The sequence below is a fragment of the Neofelis nebulosa genome, chromosome 8, assembly GCF_028018385.1.
Source record: "Neofelis nebulosa isolate mNeoNeb1 chromosome 8, mNeoNeb1.pri, whole genome shotgun sequence".
Taxonomy (NCBI): domain Eukaryota; kingdom Metazoa; phylum Chordata; class Mammalia; order Carnivora; family Felidae; genus Neofelis; species Neofelis nebulosa.
In genome coordinates, this window is record NC_080789.1 from 59,695,296 (window position 1) to 59,720,505 (window position 25,210).

The window sequence follows — 25,210 nt, forward strand, 5'->3', positions numbered from 1 at the left end:
CGGGCTTTCTTATTTTCCCAAACGTGGGTTTTCTTGTTTTTGTTATTCCCAAGTGGCTGCCCTGTAGAGATTTCTAGTAAAAGCCTTAAATGAAAAGGACTGTGTGTTATGCTTGTCTTCAGAAACGTAGGGCTGGAGAAAGCTGCAAGGGACAGAGTAGTAGGACTGTCAGAAGACACAAGGCGGCATGCTGTGGTTGGTAGCTATACATTGCTGAAGAGCAAAGGGATGATCTATCCCACACACTAAATGTCTTCTTCATTTGACAGTCGGGAAGCTGAAAAACTTTGGTATTTTTATTCAAGCATGTATAAAAACAAAACAAAAAACTTCACGGATACAAAAGACACCCCGTTTCCCATCCAAGGGGACAGAGGCCTGAAGCTGGGTCCTCTTTCTGTTCCAACTGGAAACTTCCCACTACTGGATGAGAATAGACCCTAAAAGTGGCTCTTGGGACCGTTATGATCTGTCCCTTGGGTGAGAAGTGATCATTTACAGCACATGTAGGTTATGGTTTACACAAAAATGTCCAGTTATTTTTCCTTCTGACCACCCCATTACCCCCACTTCCTGAGATGAGAAGCCTGGGTGTAGGAGGAGGCTGTGGTTGTTGGGCTTGATTCAGTGCAAAAATAAGAAGACAACGCCCCTTACAAGGACTCTGACTTATATCAGTTTTCCTTGATATCTTACAGTAAGAAAACCTGCATTGGACGATTCCGAATCCTGAACCTGCCACTTACTTAATCTCTTTAAGGCTCAGTTTCCTTTTTGTGTGAAATGGGATAATCCCTAGCTCACAGAACTGTTGTAAGGATCAGGTGAGATAATGTAGGTAAACTTTAGGATGATGGCTGGCATTGTAAATGCTCAATTAATAGTAATATCTATGCGCAATCTCTTTCTTCACTCAAGATTTGAAGCTTTCCATTCTTTCCAGGGGACTGAGTCATAAATTTTACTTTCCCCTGCCCGGGTACCCCTGTTTCCTCTTCCTTAGGAGTCTGATGGGAAACACAAGCACACTTTAAAGCCTAATCTCAACAAGTCAGAGTCTGAAAAAAAGGGACATGGGAGTAATCCTTCATATCTCCAGGGAGTCCCCCTGAGGAAGCTGAGGAATGGGATTAGGAAAGCACACAAAATAGGGAAAACCTCCTTTCCCAGGAATGGGAAAGAGAAGAAAAGTGCACAGCTGGCTACATACCATAAGAATTTTGTGTCAAAGTGTTTAAAAGCCTCCAAGGGTTGAATGGAATTGTCTGGGACTGGGGAAATGGGGCTGAGACCTGTGAGGGAGGGGCTAGGGAGAAGACGAGTACCCTCTAGAGGCACTAGCTGCCATGAAATGCTCCCTGAGTGCTTTAGGAAGCAGGGGTTATGTTCTCTGAGCATTAGCCTTGGGGAAAAGCCTGCTGTGCCAGTAATCAGGGTTATCAAAAGCGGAGTCAGTGGCTTCTAAACTACGTAGAGTTTTGAGGCGGGCACAGTGGACATGGGGGGCATGGTGTCCAGGCCCCTGGAAAGCTCTCATCTCTTCATACCCTTGTTCAGCTGCTGGGCAGGCCCCCATAGCTGCATAATCTCCCCCAGGAGCTCCCCCACCATGTCGCCGATTCATATATTCATAGTCCTCATCCGGGGTTGTGCCAGCAGTGGCCATGATTGGCACAGGGTTGAGTGGGCAACTCTGTGTGCTGCCCAGGGAAGCGCTGAGGTCTGATCCCACATCCATGTACTCATAACCCAGCTCCTCAAGAGAGCTGGGCCTAGGGGGACGAGGCGGACTGTGCCTTCTTCTCCGGTTCATGTATTCATATTCCTCATCTTCATCTTCTTCTTCAGTACCCAGGACAGAACTGAGGCCCACTGAAGAAAGGGTGCCCTCCCGGGAGGAGGGAGTACCTGGAGATTGAGAAGAGAGGCTAGGTATGTGGAGAACATGGTAGTAGGCAGTGGGAAGTGGGGGAAAGTTAGGAAAAAATGAAAAGGGAGGGATAAGATCAGAGAAGACAAGGGGCGCCTGGGTGGCTCAGTGAGTTAAGCATCCAACTCTTGATTTCGGCTCAGGTCATGATCTCCAGGTTCATGGGATCCAGCCCCACATCGGGCTCTGTGCTGACAGTGTGGAGCCTGTCTGGGACTGTCTGTCTGTCTGTCTGTCTGTCTCTCTCTCTGCCCCTCCCCTGCTTGCAAGAGCAGTGCTCTCTCTCCCTAGCTCTCTCTCAAAAATAAAGTTAAAAAAGATCAGAGAAGATAAAAGGATTAGGATAAGCCTGGGGAAAGGATTAGAGAAAGATCTGAGGAACACCCTAGGAAGAGTCAGGCACCTTTGAGGTGTGCATCTGGCATGACATATCCATTGACATCCTCTTCCTCTAATCCTGGTGGGGAGAGTGGGGTGACAGGAGTGAGCAGGCTGTGGCGCTGGGAATGGTAGGCACTGTCTCCACGTGGCCGTGGGCTCCGGCTCCGGCTCCTACACATTGACACCTTCTCCTGGAGCTCAGCCTCAGAGCCTGTCACATGGCCTTCTGAAGACTCTGATGCCAGGCGTCCCCGTGGCAGTGGGTGCAGGGAGACTGGACGGGGACACCGCTCACCACCCCCACAGACTGCAGACTCCTAAGGAGGAAAGTAAAACAGAGATTTACACAGAGACAAGGAAAGAGATATTTGTTTAGGAGACTGGGTTGTTCATAGCCTTCTTTTTTTGTAGGACACTGATTGAACCTCAAAGGTTTTGGGGCGCCTAGGTGGCCCAGTCAGTTAAGCATCCCACTTCAGCTCAGGTCATGATCCCACAGTTCATAGGTTTGAGCCCTGCATTGGGCTCTGTGCAGACACCTTGGAGCCTGCTTCAAATTCTGTGTCTCCCTCTCTCCCATTCCCCCTCCCCTGCTCGCACCGTCTCTCTCTCAAAAATAAATACTTAAAAAAACCCACAAAAAACAAAACAGAAAACCCTAAAATGTTTCTAAAGTGTCCCACACTGCCCCTATGGATCCTAAGACACTGCCACCTAGCCTCGCAGTAGCCCCTCAAAGAGACAGACCTTACCTGGCAGGCCTCCCCAAGATTACCCTGGTTCATAGGCATATAGCCAGATGATGGGCTTAAAAGGCTCTGGCTCTAGGATGAAAAAAAGTGAAGAAGAGGTTTGATTAAGGGAGAAATCTACTCACCATGGGGGCCTTTGAGTAGTTAATCTAGGTATCAGTGGGGTTCATGAGGGTGCAGGTACGTAGAGGGCTCAGGGTGCAGAAAGTCTTGAAGCGCTGGGAAGTTCCTTACCCCACGGGGCCGATTAAGTGTTCCAACTGGCAGGCTGAGAGCAGAGCCTAGTGTGGCTGCCAGGCCATCCTCCTCTGATTCCAAGTCCAGGTCCAGCTCAAGTTCTGGCTCCAGCTCCACTTCCTCCAGTTCCTTGTTTGTCAGAGCAGGGGGTTCTGCCCCAGGGGGTATTCCAGGCCCACTTTCTCTCTGTAGGGACAGGTGATGGTTAAGGTGGATCCTCGTTCCTGCCCTGCCAAGTCTGCTTTCCTCTAGATCTCCTTGACAACAACTAGTTCCTTCTCACCTTTATGACCAGATACCGTGGTGGGTCTCGGGCCATCCTGGTAAACTCATTGGCTAGTTCTTTAAAGGTTGGGCGAATATTCTCATCAATCATCCAACCTAGGGGTAAGATGTAGAAGTAGAGCCATAAGAGGGAAGTGGAGTAGGGAGGGAAGTCAGTTAGAAAATGGCTGGGGGATCAGGGGTGCGTGGATGGCTCAGGAGGTTGAACATCCAACTTTTGATTTTGGCGCAGGTCATGGTCTCACGGTTCGTGAGACTGAGCCCTGAGTCGGGCTCTATGCTGCCAGCACAGAGCCTGCTTGGGATTCTCTTTCCCTCTCTCTCTGCCCCTCCCCTGCTCGTACTCCCACTCTTTCTCAAAATAAAGAAATAAACATGTAAAAAAAAAAAAAAAAAGGCTAGGATCAGCAGGTAACTCACACTTGACCATGACCATGTACACATCAATGGTACAGATCTGAGGCTGCGCCAATCGCTCCCCCTTCTCTAGCAGGTCAGGTACTTCAGCCAGTCGTAGCCCAGCATAGGGCTCTGCCCCAAAGGTCATCAGCTCCCAAACTGTCACTCCTGGTATAGGAAGACATGACTAGTTGATGGCAAAATAGTAGACATGGCAGGAAGACTAAGGGGAGGCAGAATTTAATCTAACACAAGGATCCGAAGGGCCTAGAAATTCTAAGGGGTCTCTCAAAAGGCAACTATGGGATTTGGGCCAGTGATGATATGGAGGGTATCCAGATGGACTGACCATAGCTCCAGACGTCACTCTGGTGTGTGTATTTCCCAAAATGGATACTCTCGAGGGCCATCCACTTAATTGGAGTCTGGGGAATTGAAGGCAAAAGTTGATTTCTAAAAATTTTCTTAGCACTTCTAAACCCCAAGTTCTCTATCACTCTTTTCTCTGTTGCTTTCTGAACTCGTACTTCTGGCATCTCCAAGTTCCTCTCCTTGAACTTACCATGAAGCATCTCTTTGCCTCTGAAGGAGACCACTGACTGCTTCCTGTCCCCATGCTTCACTCCACCCCCACCTCCTTACCCAGCCCTTTGTGTCACCTCACCTTGGCCTCACTGTGTAGTAGCTGCTTATCGTCAGGGGGCAGCAGGTCCGCCACCCCAAAATCTGCCACCTGAACCTGACTGGGTGACTTCAGTAGCACATTTCGGGCAGCCAAGTTCCTATGCACCATACCATGCTCCTCAAGGTAGTACATACCCTACAGAGGAAGGAAGTATTCTCAAGGTTGGGGGAGTTGCTCCTTGAGATCCAGAATCATCCCAAACCCTAAAGGCACCTCTCCGAATTTCAACTCCCTGCCAGCCATCAGTCAGGCAGTTCAGTCATAGGACTCCTCCAGGTTCCTCTCACCTTGGCAATCTGTACTCCCCAGTTGAGCAGCAGCTGGGGCCCCAGTGCTCCACGGTGTTGTCTCACGTGATCCAGCAGGGAGCCCAGAGGCAAGTACTGAGTGACAAGCTGCAGAGATGACCCTGGGCACAGTCCCAGCAGCCGTACAATGTGGGCATGGTCTAGGCTACCAATGGCCAGCATGTGCTAAGAGACACAAGAGGGGTTATCCAGGGATCAAACAGGTCCACATACGTACACCCAGATCAGGGCTATCCCAACATTCAAGGACATCAGTATGGTTAACAGTACTTACTGACACAGGACCATGCCTTTACATAAGCGTTTCTAATATTGACCTCTTTTGCAGTGGCATACAGAACACCCTTCCCTCACTTACGTCTGTCACATCTTGAAAACTTTGCCGTCCACTCTTATCCTCAATGACTTTAATGCAGACTGGAATCTTGATTGATTCACCCTCAGGAATCCACACTCCCTAAGAAGTTTTGGACAGGAGTCAGCCAAAGGTCATTCTCCCCAGGCTAGCCCTTTCTCTCAATCTTTCTCTCCTTCACCCTAGATCTTTCCCCTCCTCCTCCACAGACTTTCTGCAGGCCACTCACTTTGTGCACAGTTCCAAAGACGCCCGAGCCAAGCACTTTAAGCTTCCTCAGCTCTGTTTCTTTGAAGATTCTGGCCAAGACTTTGTTAGCCTTCTCACTGGGATCCAGAGGTTCTATGCTCTGAGGAGCAGAAGGGAAGAAAATACTCAAGCCCATTGCCATGCCCCACTCCCAACTCTCTCCCTATAGGTGGATGCTCAGAGCCACAAAGCCCAAAGGGGTGGGAGCAAGAAGAGGAATTGTCTTTAGTCTTAAGAAGCGTTGCAAGCTTATTGGGGAGTAACAGACCCTAAGGACTGAGGAAGTTTTTTGTGTTCATGAGACCAGCAATTAAGAGGGTTGGGTTTCCCCTTTGATGGAGGGAAGGGGGAAGAGTTGTTAATGCTGTCACCTTGAATACTTCTTTACAGTTCCCTATGCTTTCCAAAGCATTTCCACATACATCAGCCCCTTTCACCCTTACAGCCATTCTGTAAGGATGAATGTTATTTCTCGTGTACATGTGCATAAAATGAGGCACAGAGAAGGAAAGTAACTTCAAAATCATGTGGCAAATTAATGGCAAAATCAGGACTAGGATGCATGTCTCCCATTTCTCTGGCCAGAGTTCTTTCTAATGGGCCATACTACCTCCTTGAAGAAAAGGATCAAATCTCTGGGAAAGGAGGCTCTTAAAGAGTGATGGTATGGGGTACCTTTCAAGATTAGGCTAGGCACTTACCTCACCCCGTTCCAAGTAGCGCCTCATAGCCCTCTTATTCTGAATCCGGCGCCCACGCAAATAGAGAAAAGTGCCTCCCAGGATCAGGAAAACCACTGCCAATCCTACTACCACTGTTAAACCCATTGCCAGATGGGTTTTGCTGTGGGATAGAGAAGCCCAGCATTATCCTAGGCCTACACCTCCCTTACAAATATCACCTATGCCGGAGCACCTGGGTGGTTCAATCAATTAAGTGTCAGACTCTTGATTCTGGCTCAGGTCATGATCTCACAGTTAGGGAATTCAAGCCCCGTGTCAGGCTCCACACTGATAGTGTGGAGCCTGCTTGGATTCTCTCTCTCTCTCTCTCTCTCTCTCTCTCTCTCTCTCTCTCTCTCTCTCTGCCCTTCCCCTGCTTGCACTCTCTCTCTCTCCCTTTAAATAAATAAATAAATAAATAAACAAACAAACAAACAAACATCCTTTAAAACAACAATAACCAAAATAAAACAAAACAAAAAAACAAATGTCATTTATGGTACAGATCTGGGACAAGAAATTAACATTCACACATACACATGTCCTTGAGCACTGAAAGGGTTAGCCTAAATCTGGACCTCCTGAGGCTACTACAAGCTAATTTTCAGAAGGGAAGGCCAGAAGCCTGGATTCTTGCGTCTCTGAGTCCAGTGATAGTGGTGTATATAGAAGGTCAAAATGAATAGAGTCATCTCTTCCCAGCAGGTAACTGCCGCCTCCCTAGCTTCTCTCCCAAATATCCCCAGCTTCCTAATCTCCAAGCCCATCATACCTGATCAGTGCTGGTGTTTGGCCTAAACAGTCTTGTAGCTCTGGTCCCTTACACCTGGAGAACAAAGTCACCTCCTTAAATGGGAGCTTGGGAGACTCCCATAGGAAGCTCAATTCTGACAGCCTCAACATACAACACTGTTTCAGATCCTACCATAGTGTCCCATCCTGGAGCCCAAATCATATCCCAAGACATGGCCCCCATCTCTAGCTTACCAACCCTTCCTGAGTCCCTCTCTTGAATGAAACTCCCCTGAGCTGGGATTATTCCAGGTTCTCAAAACTGTGGTATAATTGTATGCTGTTACTGAGATTCCCTTTCTCCAATCCTTCATTATGCAGCTGAGAGTGATTCTTAAGTCATAGTTCCTTTCTTCTTTCGGCTCCCTTTACCCTCTACTTTCCCCCTAGTTTTATGTTCTCCCCTTCCCCCCACATCAGCTCATCACTGACCCCTGGGTGCAGTTCTCATGGCAGGGCCGACATTCATTCTGAGAATCTGGATACTTGTAGATGGGGCCCTTGGCACCAAGGACTCCATAGGGGCAGCTGCTCACACAGTGAGGCCCATCTCGAAAATGGGCACACTGAGCACATGCATCAGAGCCCTGGGTGGAAGAGAGAAGGGCGGGAAGGATGGGATGCCAATGTCAATTTCATACCTCCCAGCAAGGACCAACCCAGCCATTCAAGAGGCTTCACCCATAGACCCTAGTGTTATCTGGCCTCCCTGTGTTGGCCTTGGGATTTGGCCATATCATTCCCAGGACCTTCAAGTGTTGTCCTTGCCCTCTCTCCCTTAGAGATCCTGGTGTTGCTACCGTACCGAGCCATTGCATGTGGCACTACCCTCCATGGGTTGGCACTCCGGGTGACAGGAGAAGCATTCAGCCTCATGGGAAAACTCACGAGGCTCCCTGCAATGGAGGGTTAAAGGAGGGGGTCACTTCTAAGTCCTGACCTTTACTTCCTGACCCCCCAACCACAGGGTCCCCTTCTTCATTCCCACCAAAGCATATGCAGAGTCATCTAACGGCTTTCAGGTGCCACCTGAACAGCTCCATCCCGGGGTCCCAACCGCCCCCCCCCCCATCCCTTCTTGACTCTCTCGCCCCTCACTATTACCCATTCAGAAAGTTGCAGTGGGTCACACAGACACCGCCTCGGCTGTAGTTTCGACAGGATAGGCACTGACCAGGACCTGGGCCCCAGCATCCCCCAGAGGAGCACAGGGGATCACATACTTTGCCCTCTGCCACTGGAAAGGAAAGGGTGAGTTAGGAGGAGTCAGAGCTCTAACATGCCCTCTTTGGAACTCTTCCTCATAATCGCCTCCAGCTCGACATACCCCTCTCCTTGGTTCCACCCCCATCCCTTCTACTTCCGGGGCGGACAGTCCTTACACTGTACTCTCTCCTCCCTGACCTCCTCTTCCCACCACCCTGGGGGTTGTGTCCCTCACCGCAGTCTCTGCGGGGCCGGTTATGTTTGATGTCTAGTCTCTCTTCCGGAGGCCCCCGCAGCAGCCGGGTCCAGTTCAGAGAATGGTGGTAGCACAGCTGCCTATTGGCGCTTATGTAGATACGCCCGGCACTGATTTCTTTCAAAGATCGGAGGCCCAACGATGTTATATTCAAGTTCTTCATGATCAACAAAGAGAAGCCCCGGCTGAGAACAAGGAGACAGGATGAGAAGGGGGAAAAATGACCATGCAGTGGATTCATGTTCATTCAACAAATTTGCTCTGGGCCAGTCAGATCACTGAGACGGACACCCCTTCCTTTTGCCTTTTCTTCTTCAGACTGGCAGATCCTTTGGGACTGCTGTATGACACAACACCTTGTACTTCACGCAAGGATGCCTATGAAACGGGGTTCATTGCCTGGAGATGCTATTACCTCCACACTCTTTACTACTCACTTGTAGAGGCTCCTGCCCCCAATGGTTGTCAGGTTGGAAAAGACACTGAAGTTGTGCATGTGGGGAGGCCAGGATTGGATGTTCAGGTAACCTGGGGGGCCAGAGAGAAGTATGTGAGCAGGGAAATCTTTGCCGCTTGCTTTCTCAGGTTCTATTGGTCCTTCCCCTGTTGCTTGGGACATGATTTTATAAGTGGTTACGTAGCAATTTGTGCCAGTGGTTTACCTATTCCTCTCAGACAAGATCACTCACCTGTGATCTCCCGTACTGTCCGGAAGACATTGAGCTTCTCAGGGTCCAGGGCAGGGATCTTGTGCCAGGGGTCGCTGGAAAGAATAGTAAAAACCAGTTGACAAAGTAGAGGTAGAACCCAGTAGCAACAAGCATGCCTAGGCTCAGAACTTAGTTTCTAAACACCATCCTCCACTGAAAAGGAACAGGGCTCCTTGGAGAAAGGGCTAGGGCAGGAAAAATATAACATGAGTTTACAGCATCATAAGATGCCAAACGGTATGGAAGTGCCCCCATTGGCCAGTTCAGAGATAACTGAACACCAAAATAATGACTGTAAAAGATTATAAAAAATTGAATGAAATAGGTATTATTGAATAAACAAATAAATGGGAAGGGGAGACTCTTCCTAACACTGAAATGCCAACAAATAAATGTAAAAGGACTAATGGAATTAGAAAACCATCATGTGGCAACTCTCGTTAAATAACTGATTTAGGGGGTTCCTGGGTGGCTCAGTTGGTTAAGTGTAAGACTCTTGATTTTAGCTCAGGTCATGATCTCGAGTTCATGGGTTTGGGCCCAGCGTCGAGTTTCACGCTGAGGGTGCAGAGTCTGTTTGGCATTCTTTGTCTCCCTCTCTCTCTCTCAAAAATAAAGAAAGAAACATAAAAAAAAAACTGATTCAGGCAGGGGCACCTGGCTGCCTCAGTCGGTGGAACATGAGACTCTTGATCTTAGGGTTGTGAGTTCGAGCCCCACGTTGGTTGTAGAGATTACTTAAAACTAAAATCTTAAAAAAAAAAAAAAAAAAGAGGACACCATGTCCTTGTCTCTTGCCACTCAGCTAAATGGTATCAGATTGCTTCAGGATGTCTCTGAGGGGATTCAAGCCCTGGGTGGGAGACGGAGTTAGGCATGGTCAGGTACTGTGCGACTTTTAAAATTTTATGACTTATATTCTTAATCAGCTGCATATATGGAGTGCTGAACCAAATGTAGTGAACTGTGAGGGGCTGGATGGGGTGAGGGATTAGAAAAGGAAAGCAGAGTCTCTAACCCATTGAGGCCAGTGATAAGAAAGTCCAGGTTGCCCAGGATCTTGGTGCAGTTCACAAACCCATCAATGTTGCTAGAGTCCACAGTCTGGAAGCGGCTCCCGGAGCCCGTCCCCTCACAGGCTGCAAACACAACAGAGGCTCAGTGGGCGGGGCCTGATTGGTCTCTGGGGAAAGGAGGTCTTTTTGCCAACTCCTCGCCATCTCCTACTCACCTTTAGGGCACAGCCCCCCACAAGGTTCACACATCTTGAGTCCATTTTTATCTACTTCCATCTTGTCAGGAGGACAGGCCCGGACACAAGAAGTTTGATCTACCACAAAGTTATCTAGGAAAGACGAAGGCACCATTAGTGACAAGGGAGGAACACTGCCAACCACCAACTGAACCTTGCTCCCTCCTGCTCTTTGCTGGATCTGCCCCGACTTACCACCGAAGGCTCCTGAAGCACTGTCCTATGGATTAGAAAGGCCCTTTGCTCTTTGTTTCAGAACTAGGAGCAATTACTAGAAATCATGGGGAAGCAGATGGGGGACTAGGGCATAGGGATCATTCACTGGAGGTTGTCAGATGATCACAACCCACATCCTCTATTTACCACCCATCTTGATCCCTTTTACCTCCTCAAATGTTGTCTAAAATCTAGTTTCCACGACCATTGTTCCTCTCCTTAGACACTTACGGGGACAGCTGGCTACACAAACTCCACCATACTGATACTTGGTGTGGGGATTGGGTTCCAGCTGGAAAGTTAGCTTGTTGTAAACAAGAGGCTGTGGACACTGGCGTACACACGCCCCACTGTCATTGAAGAGTCGACAGGCCTAGGAACACAGGAGATTCATAAAACTCACGTTATGTATGTACCCCTACCTCCTCCCAAAGCCCACATCCCCATTTCAGAACGCAGGCAAATGGTGGTACATACAAAGCAGTCTGTATCCTGAGGGCCTGAGCAGCCCCCTGCACACTCATCATGGCAGCACTGGTTGGGGTTGGGCCCAAAGCAGTGACCATTACACTGAGGGGCACAGATAGTCTTGGTCACTATAGAAAGAGAGAAAGCATGGCTGTCAGGGCTCTTAAGACTGTATTCTGAGGGGCACCTGGGTGGCTCAGTCGGTTAAGTGACTGACTTTGGCTCAGGTCATTATCTCACGGTTCATGAGTTCAAGCCCCATGTCAGGCTCTGTGCGCACAGCTCAGAGCCTGGAGCCTGCTTCAGATTCTGTGTCTCCCTCTCTCTCTGCCCCTCCCCCACTCACACTCTGTCTCTCTGTCTCTCTGAAAAATAAATAAATATTAAAAAAAAAAAAAAGACTGTATTCTGAGACCACTGCTCACTCTCTTGCCCTCTAGGCTTGTCCCTACTCCCAGTGTTAACATAGATTGGGGTGGGCAGGGATATGAAAGTGCATGAACTTGAAGTTTTTAGAAGGGAGAAAACCCACATGTCTGGCAGTCTTCCAGTCTAGGACCCCAGCAGCGCCCCTTGCAGGCCTCATGACAGGGGGGACCTGGTTGGGAAGGAAAGCAACACAAAGGGCTATCAGGGCTAAGAAAGCCTTGCTTGAATCAACAGGGTATGATGTCAGCACACAGACACCCCAGTCCCAGGAAGCAAAGAACCAGGGCAGTGTCCCTCCTTGCCCTTCCAGAGCAAGGCTGGGCTCAAGTGAACCTGTCAACAACGGGTGGAGCCACACCTCCATACCACCCACAGGGCAGCTGAAGGGGTGAGTCTGGGGCAATTGCCAAGCTCAGCCCCAGTCCAAACCCAGGAACTTGTTTCCTCCTTGGCAAACTGAACCCAGCAGGAGTATGTGTGAGTGGACAGGGACAGCAGATCTTGATCAAGGGTAGGTTCCAGAGAGAATGGAAAATGTTATAATGGAAAAAGATGTGGATATGGAGCCCAAAGATCTGGCTTCCTCACTTAGTAACAGATCTTCTGCTCCTTTTCTTCACATATTGCTTCTAGGGTTTGGATTCTAGGAGACTGACCTCCTCCCTCCTTGCAGGCTCCTTGGGTCTGGAGCCTGAGGTGTTTTTTCAGTGGAGAGGTGGGTTCGAATCAAGGATATAATGATGATGGGAAAGAGGTCACTCTGGTTTGGTGGGGGCAGGGGAGCAGTCTTGATCATGTTCACTCACAGCTCTTGCCATTGTCCTTCACCACTATCTCGGCATCTCGGTCCCTCACGATGTCCCTCCAGTCGATTGTGTCCATGTGACAAAGTTTATCATTCTTCTCAATATAAACACCCCCTGACAGAATCTCTGAGATAGGGAAGAGAAGTGACAGGCTTAAGGGCTGCAGCAGACCTCCTCTTCCCTACACACCCCACCAACCCAAAAGGCCACCCAAGACTCAGAAAGAGGGGAGAAGGGACAGATGAATATGTCTAATTAAATCCGAACTGCAGAAAAGGCTTGCCTTGTAATGTAGAGGAGGAGCCAGGCCAAAAGAAAACTTCTGCCTCCTCAGACACCTGTCCAAATCCGGTTTAGCCAGTGGGGGAGGGGAAGGGAAAGCAAGAGAGAAGATCCCTGACTCAGCCACCTCCTTCCCCCGCCCTACCTGTGTGTTTTCCAACTGACAGGGACAGGGAGAAGTAGAAGGTAGCCATGCGGCATCTAACTCTCATGTTTCCCCAGCCTGTGGGGAATTATGAGGGGGAGGAGATAGGATCCTCATTCCTGGGGAAGGAGGGACATCAAACTACACTGTACTATAAAGATAGAGGAGTGGGGGCGGGGGGCCCCCTGGGTGGCTCAGTCGGTTAAGGTTAAGCATCCAACTTCAGCTCAGGTCATGATCTCGCAGTCCATGAGTTCAAGCCCCGTGTCGGTCTCTGCGCTGACGGCTCAGAGCCTGGAGCCTGCTTCAGATTCTGTGTCTCCCTCTCTCTGCCCCTCTCCTGCTCATGCCTCTGTCTTTCTCTCTCACTCTCCCTCTCTCTTTCTCTCAAAAGTGAATAAACATTAAAAAATTTGTTTAATAAAAATAAAAGTAAAGATAGAGGAGTGGGTAACAGATCCAGCTCCAACTCCAGACCCACGGGACATAAGGACCTTCCCCCTGGGCCGCAGATGCCTTTGCTCCCTATCAGGGCCCTATATGGTTTAAGGAGTAGTGGACCTTTAGACTACAATGTTCAAGATGGTGGGCCCCATGAAAGGGGCACTTAGTGAGCAGTCTCGGGTTACCATCGAGGAGGCACCTGTCTGCAGGTTGGTTGAGGGGCAAGACTAGAAGGAATCATCAGGAACTGACCGGTGAGCTGAGTAAAGCGGAGCTGGCGCAGAGCATGGCTAGAGTTGGTGTTATAGTTCAACATGACAAAGATGGCAAACTTCCCATCGTAGACCTGGGTCCCCCGCACCACCCGGAGGTTGGGTAGTGGCAGTGTAGAGAACTCATTCATGGCCACGAGGACATAGCCGGTCACTTCTCGGATCCACTGTGATGGAACAGAGACCATGTCAGTGGGAGGGACAACAGGACAAAAAGCCTCAATCTCCTCTCCCTCCCCAAAGCATTAAGGAATCCCTAACCCCTCAAATTCTTTCCGATTCCTACTTTGGAGTAGGGGAGGAGCTGGTGTCACACTAGCGTGTCCCTTCTGCAAAGGAAGACAGGCAGCAGAAGTGACTGGGGAATTCTAGTCTCCTACCCTCTCTTTCTTAGAGCTCCTCTTGCCGGGAGGGTCCTTGCTTAGTCCCTTCCTGATCTTTCCAGTGCCTATCGGTCCCAGGGGTCTCTCTACATTAGCCCCTGTTGCAGAACACTATGCCACCCCTGCCCGCTTCTCATTGCCAGCTCCCGTGTATCCCTGGCTACGGAGGCAGACCCTAGGTCCCAGATGCCAGTCGTTGTCCCCATAAACACGCAGGTTTGGATCTTAGGAACTCTGGAGCTTTAGGAATGCTGAACTCCAGCAGAGGATAGCCCTGAGGAAGGGATGAAGGCTTCTATGGGTGGAGTTAAGGGGGAAACAGGTTGAGATAGGGAGTCAGGCACTCTAACCTGCAGGAAGGAGAGATCAGCATTGTGTCCTGTGAGCACAATCTCAAGGTTCCCCATCACCACCTCACACCTCTCGTAGAGCTTGTGCAACGTCTGGTACTGGTTCTCGGCATCGCCAGTCACGCTCAGCCCATTCAGAGTCCCGGGACAGACTGGCAGAGAGTGGCAGAGAGCTGGACACAAGTTTTTAGCCCGGTCCCCCCAGATGGTCTTTGGTCCCCCCCTTTGGTTGCCCCACTCCAGTAACATTCAACAGGATCAAGAGGCAGATGCCTCCAACCCCACCCCCCTAACTCCCCCTCCCCAGAGACAGACACAAAGGCCCATGTTGGACGGAGAGCCTGAACTCTCTCCTCTCTCACAATCCCCTCACTATCTCTCTGAACAGGAAGGTGAACAGGTTTCCCCTTTCCACCAGGTCCTCCTCTTGCCTCTTTCAGGTGCTACTTTGGGTACTAAGGAGTTAATGAAAGAGGATGTAGGAGGTTTTTTTTTCTCCTCAGAGAGGTTAGAAAATGACCACAACTTCGTTACACTTTTTTTCCCTTCCCCCTCTCCAACCAGGGTACTTACTTCTCTACCCTCATCCTGCCTCTCTCTAGGTCCTGGAATAAATATCTCTTTGGGGCTAGCACACAGCCCCTATTGTGTCTACCGAGGGTGGGATGGGGGCAGAGGGTGGGGGCAGTGCCCAGGGCCACAGTCCAGCCCACAATGAGGCAATTCTATCTAGGAGGAGGGGGCTGCTCCACCCTGTCCCGAGACACCCTGTCCTCAGTAGCACCCGCCCCCCTCCACCCTCAAGCCTTGGCCTCAGACAAGTGACCTCACTAGAAGGGGGAGCTCTGGTGGGGAGAGGGGGTCAATGTGAGCTTTGTCTTTAAAGCTGGAAGATAAGGAGCTGGTTGCCTACCCTGCACCCCTTCCCCCTTCCTAAATTCTGGCTTCCCTTCTCCCTTCCCCTGTCCCAACACACCCCAGCTCCTCAGCATCACACTTTCCGACAAATACACAGTAGCCTGGAGAGAAACAGCAGAGGCTTCCCCCGATTCTAAGCCTTCCACCCAATTCCATTGTCAAAAGATTCATTAAAAAGTTTTGTAACATGGCAATCCTCACGAGGCATGCCAGTCTTGGGGGTTCATTTGACCTTGTACATATGGAGGACATAGGGGCTATGGAAAATCTTGGGCCCTAAGCCCTACCTACCCCTGTCTCCTTCCTCTGGCTCAGTGAAAGACTGTGGGGAGGGTGGGGGGGGGGTTAGATTCCACCTGTTCCAACCACCCTTCCCTGAGGCACTGGCAGTTTAGGAGGCAGCCTAGGAAGCGGGAGTGGGAATGGAGGGAGGGAAATTAGTGAGGTCCCAACCCCTCCTCCTAGATACACCCCTAGTCTGCTCACTTGACTTTTGAGCGCTCCCATTCCCTATCGCTCCCCACAATGGGAACGGGGTAGGCTAGACCCAGCAGAGGGGTAAACTGGCTGGGAGCTCCCAGAGGATCCTGGGAACTCTAGGGTCCTTGGGCTGAAAGGAAAGAGACTAGGAAGGTTAGTCATTTCGGGAACAGCCCCACCCCAAACCCCTTCCTGGAAGGACAACCCCTCTTACAAGTCAAGGTGCCAACCCTTGTCCCCAGATAAGGGAGGAGTCAAGATTTCTGCACAGAGAAGTGGGGTACGTATGTGATGTGTGCGTGTACGTGCACTTGCGACACACACAAGCATGTACACAGCTCCCTTGCTGGCCCAGAAATCCATACTGGTTCTGTCCTTGGGTTTCTTTATTAGGAAGTATTCAGGTGGCCCTATCCATCACACCTGCCTTTATGTGTTTGTGAAGACTCTATGTGTCTGGAAGGCTACAGTGTTAGAGGTCCCAGTTCCCTGCTATCCTGAGGGTAAAGTCCATATTACACAAACAGGGAGCAAAGGGCCTCCTCGGGAAGAGAGCATGAAAAACATCTCTAAGGAGGAACAAGGCAGAGTGGGGAGGAGGGCTGGGGGAAGGGGATAATACCCAGGGACCAGGGGCACAGGGAGGGGTTTGGGCACTCCTTTGGTAGAGAGCACTGGGGTGGGTCAGACCAAGAATCTCCAGCCCTTCCTCAACCAGAGGCCTCCTCTCCAATATCCCCCACCCCCATCACAGCCAGGACAAAGGGGCTATAGAAGGACTGAGACAGGGCCGGATGCCCAGAGGCTGCAGGATCCAGATAAAGGGTAAAGAGACCCAACCATGCCTGCCTCCTGTCTCCCTCAGGGAAGGTGGCCAGGATGTGGGACTCCTGGGTTCCTGATTGAATATTCCAAGGGTCTGGATGGGACAGTGATACAGTCATTCTATTCAGTCCCTCCCACTCCAATCCCCAGACCCCCCCCCACCCCCGCCCTTCACCAGCTGGGAGTGTTCACATCTCAAGATCCCAGGGTCTAAATTTAGGCCCAGCAACTGTGGGGGAAGCACAGGTGTTTCTCCCACTCCCACTCTGGGGAAGAGGCCCTGGCTGTGCCAAACCCCAAGCTGAGGTCTGGGGGAGGGGAAGAGATCAATAGGATTCCTCCAACGTGAGCAACACCAGCACCCTCAGGTGTCCACGATCCCAGAGATACCCCAAAGGGGTGGGCTCCAGTGGCATGGGAGTGACAGGAGGAACAGAAGAGCAATCTGATTCTTGTTAGACTCTAAGAGAGACAGAGTCAGACAATAAAGAGAATGTAGGTGGGGGAGAAGCTGGGTCTAGGAAGGACTCCCAGGACAGGAAGCTCAGAAGTTAGGAGAGGTGCCCTGTTGGGTCTCAGGTTGGGGAGAAAAAAGACAAACAAGAGGAATACAGATTGGACCTCTTTGACCCTACAGCTCCTGGCCCAGAGCCTTATACATAGTAGTTGCTCAATAAATATTAGTTGAATTGATCTAGATCTTGACAAAACGAGGTTGGTCAAGTCGGGGACCTGCCACTCTATTATCCTGAGGAAAAGAGGGAGGTCGGCCTCTGCGTGGCCTCTCACCTGATGTCACCTGTACTTAGCTGTTTGGTTATTCTCAGCCCTTCCCAGGGCAGGCCAACTCACGGAAGAGGAGGTGCCTGTCTTGTTTTTCCAACAGTAGAGAACAACAACCCCCTCCAACCCTTCCGTAGCTCCGCCCTGTCGGCAAAACAACGAAACTGGAGGTGCTGAAACCCCGGGACGCGGTTGGGGAACAAACTGAGACATCCCCCCACCCCTTTCTCCAAGACCTAAATCACCCATCATCTCACGTTTACAGAACGGAGGTCCCAGCTCCCCTCCCTACAGGGACCCTCAGAAGTGTGATCTGTTTCGGCATCAGCCCCACCGAGAGAGACGAATTAGAGGGTCGGCGACGCGCTGCTGAGCGAGTGTGTGTGTGTGTGTGGGGGGGTGGGGGTGGGGGTGTGTGGGGTGTGGTTCAGGAATCCCGACCCCGTCCGGACCACGCCGAGAACCCGAGCCTGACGGTCTCCGCCTAGGTGGTCCCAGCGGACCCGGGGTGGGCACCCCCAGCCTCGCCCCGCCCCAGCCGCTGCCCCTGCCCTCCAGAATTCGGCGCACTCGGTTCCGGATCCTGGGTTCCGAGGCTGCGGGTGCCCTCGTGCCACTTACCTGCCTGCGAGTTGCCCACCTCGGAGCCCCGGGCCAAGCTGAGAAAGAAGCCCAGCACCTGCAGAGCCCCATTCGCCCTCATGACTCCAGCAGAGGGTGAAGGCAGCCCCGCCGAATCCGGCCCGGGGTGGGGGTGGGGGGGTGCTGGACTAGGACATCGAAGCGGAGCCACCTGAGCCGCCGGCGACTTAGCAGCGGCGGCAGAGGAGGTTGCAAACTGCAATAGGAGCCGGAGTCAGAGTCCGGGGCGGGATAGTAGGGGAGGGGTGTATGTCTGTGAGAGGGCGAAGGAGGGAGCGCAGGGGGAGGGGGTGAGTCACGGCCGCGCCCCCTCCGGCGCGAGGCTGGCGTGGAGCTGGCTGGAGCCTCCGGCTGCCGGCCCCGAGCGCGCCCCACGCCCCGGTGTTTGTCCGCTTGGCCACGCACATCGAGCATGGGTCTCACCCTAATTTTTCTTCGGGAGCTGGACTAAGGGGGGGGGGGGGCGAGATTCCAAACGCCCCCAAATGTCTCCAAAGGGGAAAGGTGATGGGGGTGGGGAGAGCGCTCCAAAACCCGCCCCCTGAAAGTTGGCCTCGCCCATTAACCAAATCACTCGACTCCCCCAGCCGGTTGGGTCACTTGCGGGATTTTCTTTCTGAACGTGAATGTTTTTTTCTGTGTGTGTTTTTGAGGAGGGAGGTGTTTGCCTCACGCTCAGGCCACCTCAGTTTCCCCGGAAACCCGTCGAAACCCCATAATTCATCTACCCTGCCGAGGAACCCGAGCCTCAGAGGCCGCGTGAAATTGCACTGTCTCCGGCCGCTTCCTCCTCCAGACCCGGCGCCGGCCCTGCCTCTCCGGGGGATTTGGGGGGGGGGGGGGGCGGGGGGGCGGGGGTGGTTTCCAGCCTGGGAACAGACCCGAAGCCCGCCTTCTCACTTCCACCCCGGGAGGGGCTCCCGCACCTGTCGCGGTCCCCTCTGCTGCCCCCCACGGCCGCCTGGGAGAACAGCTGCCTCTTCCACACTGGAGTCACCGCGCCGTCGGGGCGGCCGGAGTTCCCGCCACTCTTCGGCGGACCCACACCGGCAACACGGTCCCCACCACAGGCGCTCACGCCTTCCAAGCCCGGACTCGCGCTGGAAAGGAGGGGGGTGTGGCGAAAGTGGACGCAAAGAGGGCACTAGGGACTGTGTCCAAGAATGGCACGGATTCCCGGCACTTCCAGCACCAGCTCCCAGATCCTGGCCATAGTCGGTCAGGCGCACCAGTCAAGGGGCCAGTCTTAGAACGGATCCGATGGGCGCCTCCTGGTACCAAACGGGTGGCAATGAGGCTCCACACAGCGTCGCATTTCAAATCCCTACGACTGGCGTTCCGAATCTCGCCCAGAGAAGCCTAATTATTTTCTCCAGAGTTTCAAGCCTAAGACTCAGAACGGTGGAGCCTTGATGAAGAAAAATTTCGCCCCCTACCGAGCCAAGACTACCGGCTAAAATTCTTTAAACGTGGTCTGTATTGATATACACCCTAAAGGGCCCATTCTCTGCTGGAGGCTTACCTTTGCCCTCAGGCGTTGGCCTTGTCCTGGACGCTTAGGCAACAGTCATAATAGTAATAGTAACAGGGAAACATTAACATATACATACATATATCATTTCATTTGCAAGAGTTTTCTCAAACTGAGATAATGTCTCACTTAACATCCATCATTCCATTTTACAGAACTGGAAATGTGTGACTCCTTCAAGGTCACCCACCTTGTAATAGTGGGTCAGGTGATCAGGAGGGGGAGCTAGGGTTTTGCCTAGGTTTCTTCTATCACAGAGATTGGAGCTTCATCTGCTCAGAATCAAGTTCCCATTAGCTAACTGAGCCAATAGCATTAAAAAAAAAAAAAAAAGGTTTTTAAGTAATTTCTACACCCAACATGGGTCTCAAACTTTCAACCCTGAGATCTAGAGTCGCATCTGAGCTAATAGTATCTTTAAGGGGACTTTCCTTTTGTTACTCACCATTCTAATGTTCAAGACTCTGGTTATGAAGGAGGAAACACTCCTTAGGTTCTTTGTAAAACAGTTGTATTATTTGTAAGGTTGCTGTTAGGGTTTAATGAGAAAAGGTGGATAGAACTCTTACTTACAGTGTCATGCTGGTCCTTTAAGAAGCATTCAATGAATGCTATTTATTCCTATTATCAACGACCCCACCTTTCTCCTCTCCAGCTAGATCCCAAGGTGTGTTTGCTGGTATACATTCTTATGCTTAGAGAAACATCATGCTAAGCATCAGGGGATATGAATGCTGCATAAAGCTGACACCTTTGGGGCCATCTCTGTTGGGTGCTGCCCTCACTGTATAAATGAAGAAAGGAAGGCTTTATTCACAAAAGCTCTCTGCATCTAGCATCCCTTATTTTTCCTTTCTCTTAGCTTATGATTTGGGTTCTTATTTTCCTGTGAAAATAAAAGTAATCAAAAGAAAACATAGTAGGGCACCTGGATGGCTCAGTCAATTAAGTGTCTGACTCTTGATTTCGGCTCAGGTCATGATCTCCTAGTTGGTGAATTTAAACCTCGAGTTGGGCTCTGCGCTGACAGCTCAGAGCCTGTTTCGGATTATCTGTCTCCCTCTCTCTTTCTGCTCCTCCCTGCTTGGCTTTTCTCTCTCTCAAAAATAAATCAATAAAACATTAAAAAAAAAAAAAGAAAAGAAAACATAGTTATCTTTCTACCACCAAGCTGGTCAGTTTACCCCCCCTTCCTCTTTTATATACATAGACTTCCATCTTGTTACAATGAGTCATTCTTGCCACTATTTAAGCCAACTGTCACTCCGCCATTCCCATCCCTCACCCCTACCCCACCCTTCAGTTCTATACTTCAGTCTATTCCTTTTTACCTTTCTTCTGTATTGTTCCCTTTCTCCTATATTATCAAATTTTCTGCTAGATCATTCCCATTAGCATACAAATGTGCAGTGATATCTGCCATGTTAAAAAATAAAACAAACTTTTTTTGACCACATGGCCTTCTAGTCCTTTGCTCCTAATACTGGTGCAAGATATTCTATTATGTGGATCCCTGTGCTTTATTTGTTCACTACTCCCGTGATTGCCTTCAGCTTCCTACTACCACAAATGATGGTGCAGGTGGACATTTCTCCTTCAGTTCTGTGATAATTTCTCATGCGTATTGAGCTCCACACTCTGGAATGTCATACCATGGTGGGATTTCTATATCTCAACTTCCTCGCCAACATTTAATGTTACTCAAGTTTCCAATTTTTCAATATGCCATGAATTTAAAATATCTCCTTGCATTTCTTTTTCTTTTTTTTTAATGTTTATTTATTTTTGAGAGTGAGAGAGACAGAACACAAGTGGGAGAGAGGCAAAGAGACAGAGAGAGGGAGACACAGAATCTGAAGCAGACTACAGGCTCTGGGCGGTCAGCATAGAGCCCGACTTGGGGCTGGAACTCAGGAACTGCAAGATCATGACCTGAGCCGAAGTCAAATGCTCAATCACCCAGGTGCCCCTCCTTGCATTTCTTTAATCATTAATATGTTTGAGCATCTTCTCAATTTTTTTCTTACTTTTGGTTTTTCTTTTTTATGAATTGCCTATTTGTTTTCCTTTGCCAATTTTTCTATAGGGATTCCCATATTTTTCCATTGACTTGCATCAGTTTATTGTATAGTTCAGATATCAGTCCTTTGTTAATTTTAAACATTGCAAATATTTCTTCCCAACTTTCATCATTAACTCTGTCAATAATATTGTTTAATGGGGTGCCTGGGTGACTCAGTTCATTAAACATCTCATAAGCTCAGGTCATGATCTCACAGTTTGTGAGCTTGAGCCCCACATCAGGCTCTACCCTGACAGTATGGAATCTGCTTCAGATTCTGTCTCCCTCTCTCTCTGCCCCTCCCCTACCCGCACTCTCCTTCTCTCTCTCTCTCTCTCTCTCTCTCTCTCTCTCTCTCATAAATAAATAAATAAGCATTAAAAAATAATATTGTTTATTGAACAGACATCTTTAATTTTGGTATAATTTAATCAATATTACTTCTTATGTTTTGTGATCTTGATAATTTAAAAGACTTCTCCACCCACTTATTGAGGTATAATTGAAATATAATCAATTTACAATAAACTGTGTGTATTTAAAGTCCACAATTTGATGACTTTTGATATATATGTATATAACCATAACCACAATCAAGATAATGAATTTATCCATCACCCAGGAACATTCCTTCATACCTTTTTGTAATCCCTCCTTCCTAATCTCACCCTGCCTTACCACATCTTATGTATATCCAATTGTTTGAGTACTATTTATTTACTGATAGTGGATTTGTAATACTAAAAAAACCCAAACTGTACTACATAGTAAAAATGGGCATTTGTTTTTCATTATTTTTAGGGAAGAAAGTTTCAGGTTTTACACACAGACTCCTTTGAACTGGATCTTATGAAATAAATACACAGAAGAGGTAAAAGGTATAGTAAGTTTCATATTACATAAAACCCCTGTGAGAGTGATTAATGCAAAAAATGAACAAACAAAAACACATATGCAATTAGAACTAATACGTACATTAAAAAAAGATTTCTGGCTACAACCACAATATTACCCAATCAATAGTAGTTATCTTGGTTCTAAAACTAGATAATGAAAATGCATGAAATGAATGTTATTGGTTCCTCTCACTTATGTATATACATACAAATATTGTAAGGAAAAAAAAGCGAATATTCTAAATAAAATACCAGTTAACTTAATTGGTGTGTTATTTACTTTTTTTAAAGCTTTATTTATTTATTTTGGATAGAGAAAGAGAGAGAGAGAGAGAGAGAGAGCTCGTGAGGGGCAGAGAGAGAGAGGGAGAGAAAATCCCAAGCAGGCTCCGCGCTATCAGCCCAGAGCCCTATGTGGGGTTTGATCTCCCCAACCATGAAATCAAGGTTGAGCTGAAACCAAGAGTCAGAGGCTTACCCAACTGAGCCATCCAGGTGCCCCAAGGAATTAGAATATTAATCAAAGAGTTTTCTACCCAAAAGTCTCAACCCAAATGATTTTATAGGCATATTCTACTGACTTCCAAGAATAGTTTCTCACTACTTTATGAGTTTTTCAGGAACCAGAAAAAGAGTGTGCAATAATTATTTATTTAATGTATTTATTTTAAGTAGGTTCCATGCCCAAGGTGAGGCTTAAGCTCATGACCATGAAGATCAAGAGTCCCATACTCTACCGACCAAGCCAGCCAGGCACCTGGAGATAATTTTTTATGTTTATTTATTTATTTTGAGAGAGAGAGAGAGAGAGAGAGAGCAGAGGAGGGGAGAGAGAAAGAGAAAGAGAGAGAGTCTCCCAAGAAGGCTCTGCACTGTCATCAAAGAGCCCAAAACAAGGCTCTGTCCTACAAACTGTGAGATCATGACATGATCCCAAATCAAGAGTTGGATGCTTAACCAACTCAGCCACCCAGGTGGGATTCTCCTCTTTCTCCCTCTCTCTGCCCCTCCCCTGCTCATGAGCACAAGAGGCTCATGCAGGAGTATGTGCACGCTCTCTCTCTCTCAAAAATAAATAAACATTTAAAAATATTTTGTACTTTCTTTAATGTTTGCTGGCATTTTCAAGTTTTGAATTTCTTCCTGACCCATTTGCTCAGATAATTAAAATCTCTTTCTAATAACTAATTCATTCTTTAAAATTTTTTTTTTTGTTTTACTTTTTATATTTGAGAGAGACCGTGTGTGAGCAGGGGAGGGGCAGAGAGATGGAGACAGAATCTGAAGCAGGCTCTAGGCTCCAAGCTGTTAGCACAGAGCCGGACATGGGGCTCAAACTCACGAGGAGTGAGATCATGACCTGAGTGGAAGCAGGGCACCTAACTGACTGAGCCACCCAGGCATCCCACTGATTCATTCTTGAGTTGAATGCTTTTTCATTTGTGCCCAAACTTTTTTTTTTCTTTCAAATGTATTTAATATTCTACATCTCTAATTAAAGCTTTAGTTGTATCCTACATTAAAATAATAATAATAATAATAATAATAATAATAATAATAATAATAAAAACGGGTGCGTGGGTGGCTCAGTCAGTTGAGTGTCTGACTTTGGCTCAGGTCATGATCTCAAGGTTCATGAGTTCAAGCCCTCATGGGGCTCACTGCTGTCAGTCCAGAGCCCACTTCCAGTCCTCTGTCTCTGCCTCTCTCTGCCCCTCCCTCACTCGTGCATGCTCTCTCTCAAAAATAAAATGAACATTAAAAATTAAAAATAAATGAATAAATAAATAAATAAATAAATAAATAAAAATAGCTGTATCCTAGAAAATATGACAAACTTTTATTTAAAGTATTTCATAATTTCTCTTACTCCTTTTTTTCCCCTCTTACTCCTTTTTTAATTCAAGATTTACTAACAGTATGTGCTTAGGTTCCAGACATTTGGGGATTTAAAAAGCTATCCATGGGGTGCCTGGGTGGCTTAGTTGCTTAAGCGTCTGCCTTCAGCTCAGGTCATAATGTTGCAGTCTGTGAGTTTGAGCCCCACATGGAGCTCTGTGCTGACAGTTCGGAGCCTGGAGCCTGCTTCAGATTCTGTGTCTCCATCTCTCTCTGCCCCTGCCCTGCTCATGATCTATCTCTCTCTCTCAAAAATAAATAAACATTAAAAAAATTTTTTAAGCTATCCTTTAATTAGTTATTTCCCATGTGATTGTGTTACAGTCATAGAACATAGGCTGTGTTATACTGATGCTTTGAAATGTAGTATTGGAGTGCCTGGCTGGTTCAGTCCATGGAGCATCAAACTCTTGATTTTGTGGTCATGAGTTCAAGCCCCACCTTGGGCACAGAGATTACCTTAAAAAATTAAGAATAAAAATAAATTTAGAAAAAATTAAAATGTAATATTAAGACTTCTTTTGTAAGTTAGTACATAGTCATCTTTTGTAATGTTTCACATGTACTAGAAAAAGCATACTATCTGTTTTGTATGATGTAGAATTCTCCATATACAATACACTGAACTCATTGTATTATTCACATCTTCTGTATCTCTGCTTATTGTGTCTGCTTCATCCATCTGTTTCTAAGAGAGCTCTGTAAACATTTCCAGTTCCAATAGTTGATTTATTTATGTTTGTTCCTAAATTTATTGTTTTTTATAAGTGCAAAAGGGGAGAATAAAAGTACTTTTTCACATGCCTCTAATGAAGAGTATGAATTACCACATGTAAAGCCTATATAGAGCATGCCTGGCT

The 25,210-nt window shown here is 48.4% G+C and overlaps 1 protein-coding gene across 1 annotated transcript; it reads right to left on the reverse strand.

Moving 5' to 3' along the window:
• Window positions 1–278: 278 nt before the first annotated feature.
• Window positions 279–18,205, reverse strand: ERBB3 (erb-b2 receptor tyrosine kinase 3). The gene is made up of 28 exons (XM_058742405.1): window positions 17,942–18,205; window positions 14,315–14,466; window positions 13,562–13,748; window positions 12,439–12,564; window positions 11,736–11,801; window positions 11,213–11,331; window positions 10,967–11,108; window positions 10,499–10,612; window positions 10,286–10,406; window positions 9,247–9,320; window positions 8,995–9,085; window positions 8,537–8,742; window positions 8,200–8,332; window positions 7,901–7,991; window positions 7,528–7,682; window positions 7,076–7,129; window positions 6,283–6,424; window positions 5,562–5,681; window positions 5,336–5,434; window positions 4,957–5,142; window positions 4,649–4,804; window positions 4,334–4,409; window positions 4,006–4,152; window positions 3,584–3,681; window positions 3,298–3,486; window positions 3,064–3,135; window positions 2,334–2,628; window positions 279–1,908 (listed from the first exon to the last, which is right to left on the reverse strand). The coding sequence occupies exons 1-28, from the start codon at window positions 18,021–18,023 to the stop codon at window positions 1,382–1,384; spliced, it is 4,020 nt and encodes a 1,339-aa protein (XP_058598388.1). The 5' UTR covers window positions 18,024–18,205; the 3' UTR covers window positions 279–1,381.
• Window positions 18,206–25,210: the final 7,005 nt, after the last annotated feature.

Coding starts and splice junctions, on each gene's coding strand:
- ERBB3 (XM_058742405.1), bottom strand. CDS start 18,023: ATGAGGGCGAATGGGGCTCTGCAGGTGCTGGGCTTCTTTCTCAGCTTG. Junction 8,333..8,536: donor CCGGCCCCGCAGAGACTGCG/GTGAGGGACACA, acceptor TTTCCTTTCCAG/TGGCAGAGGGCAAAGTATGT. Junction 3,682..4,005: donor GTACATGGTCATGGTCAAGT/GTGAGTTACCTG, acceptor TCTTACCCCTAG/GTTGGATGATTGATGAGAAT.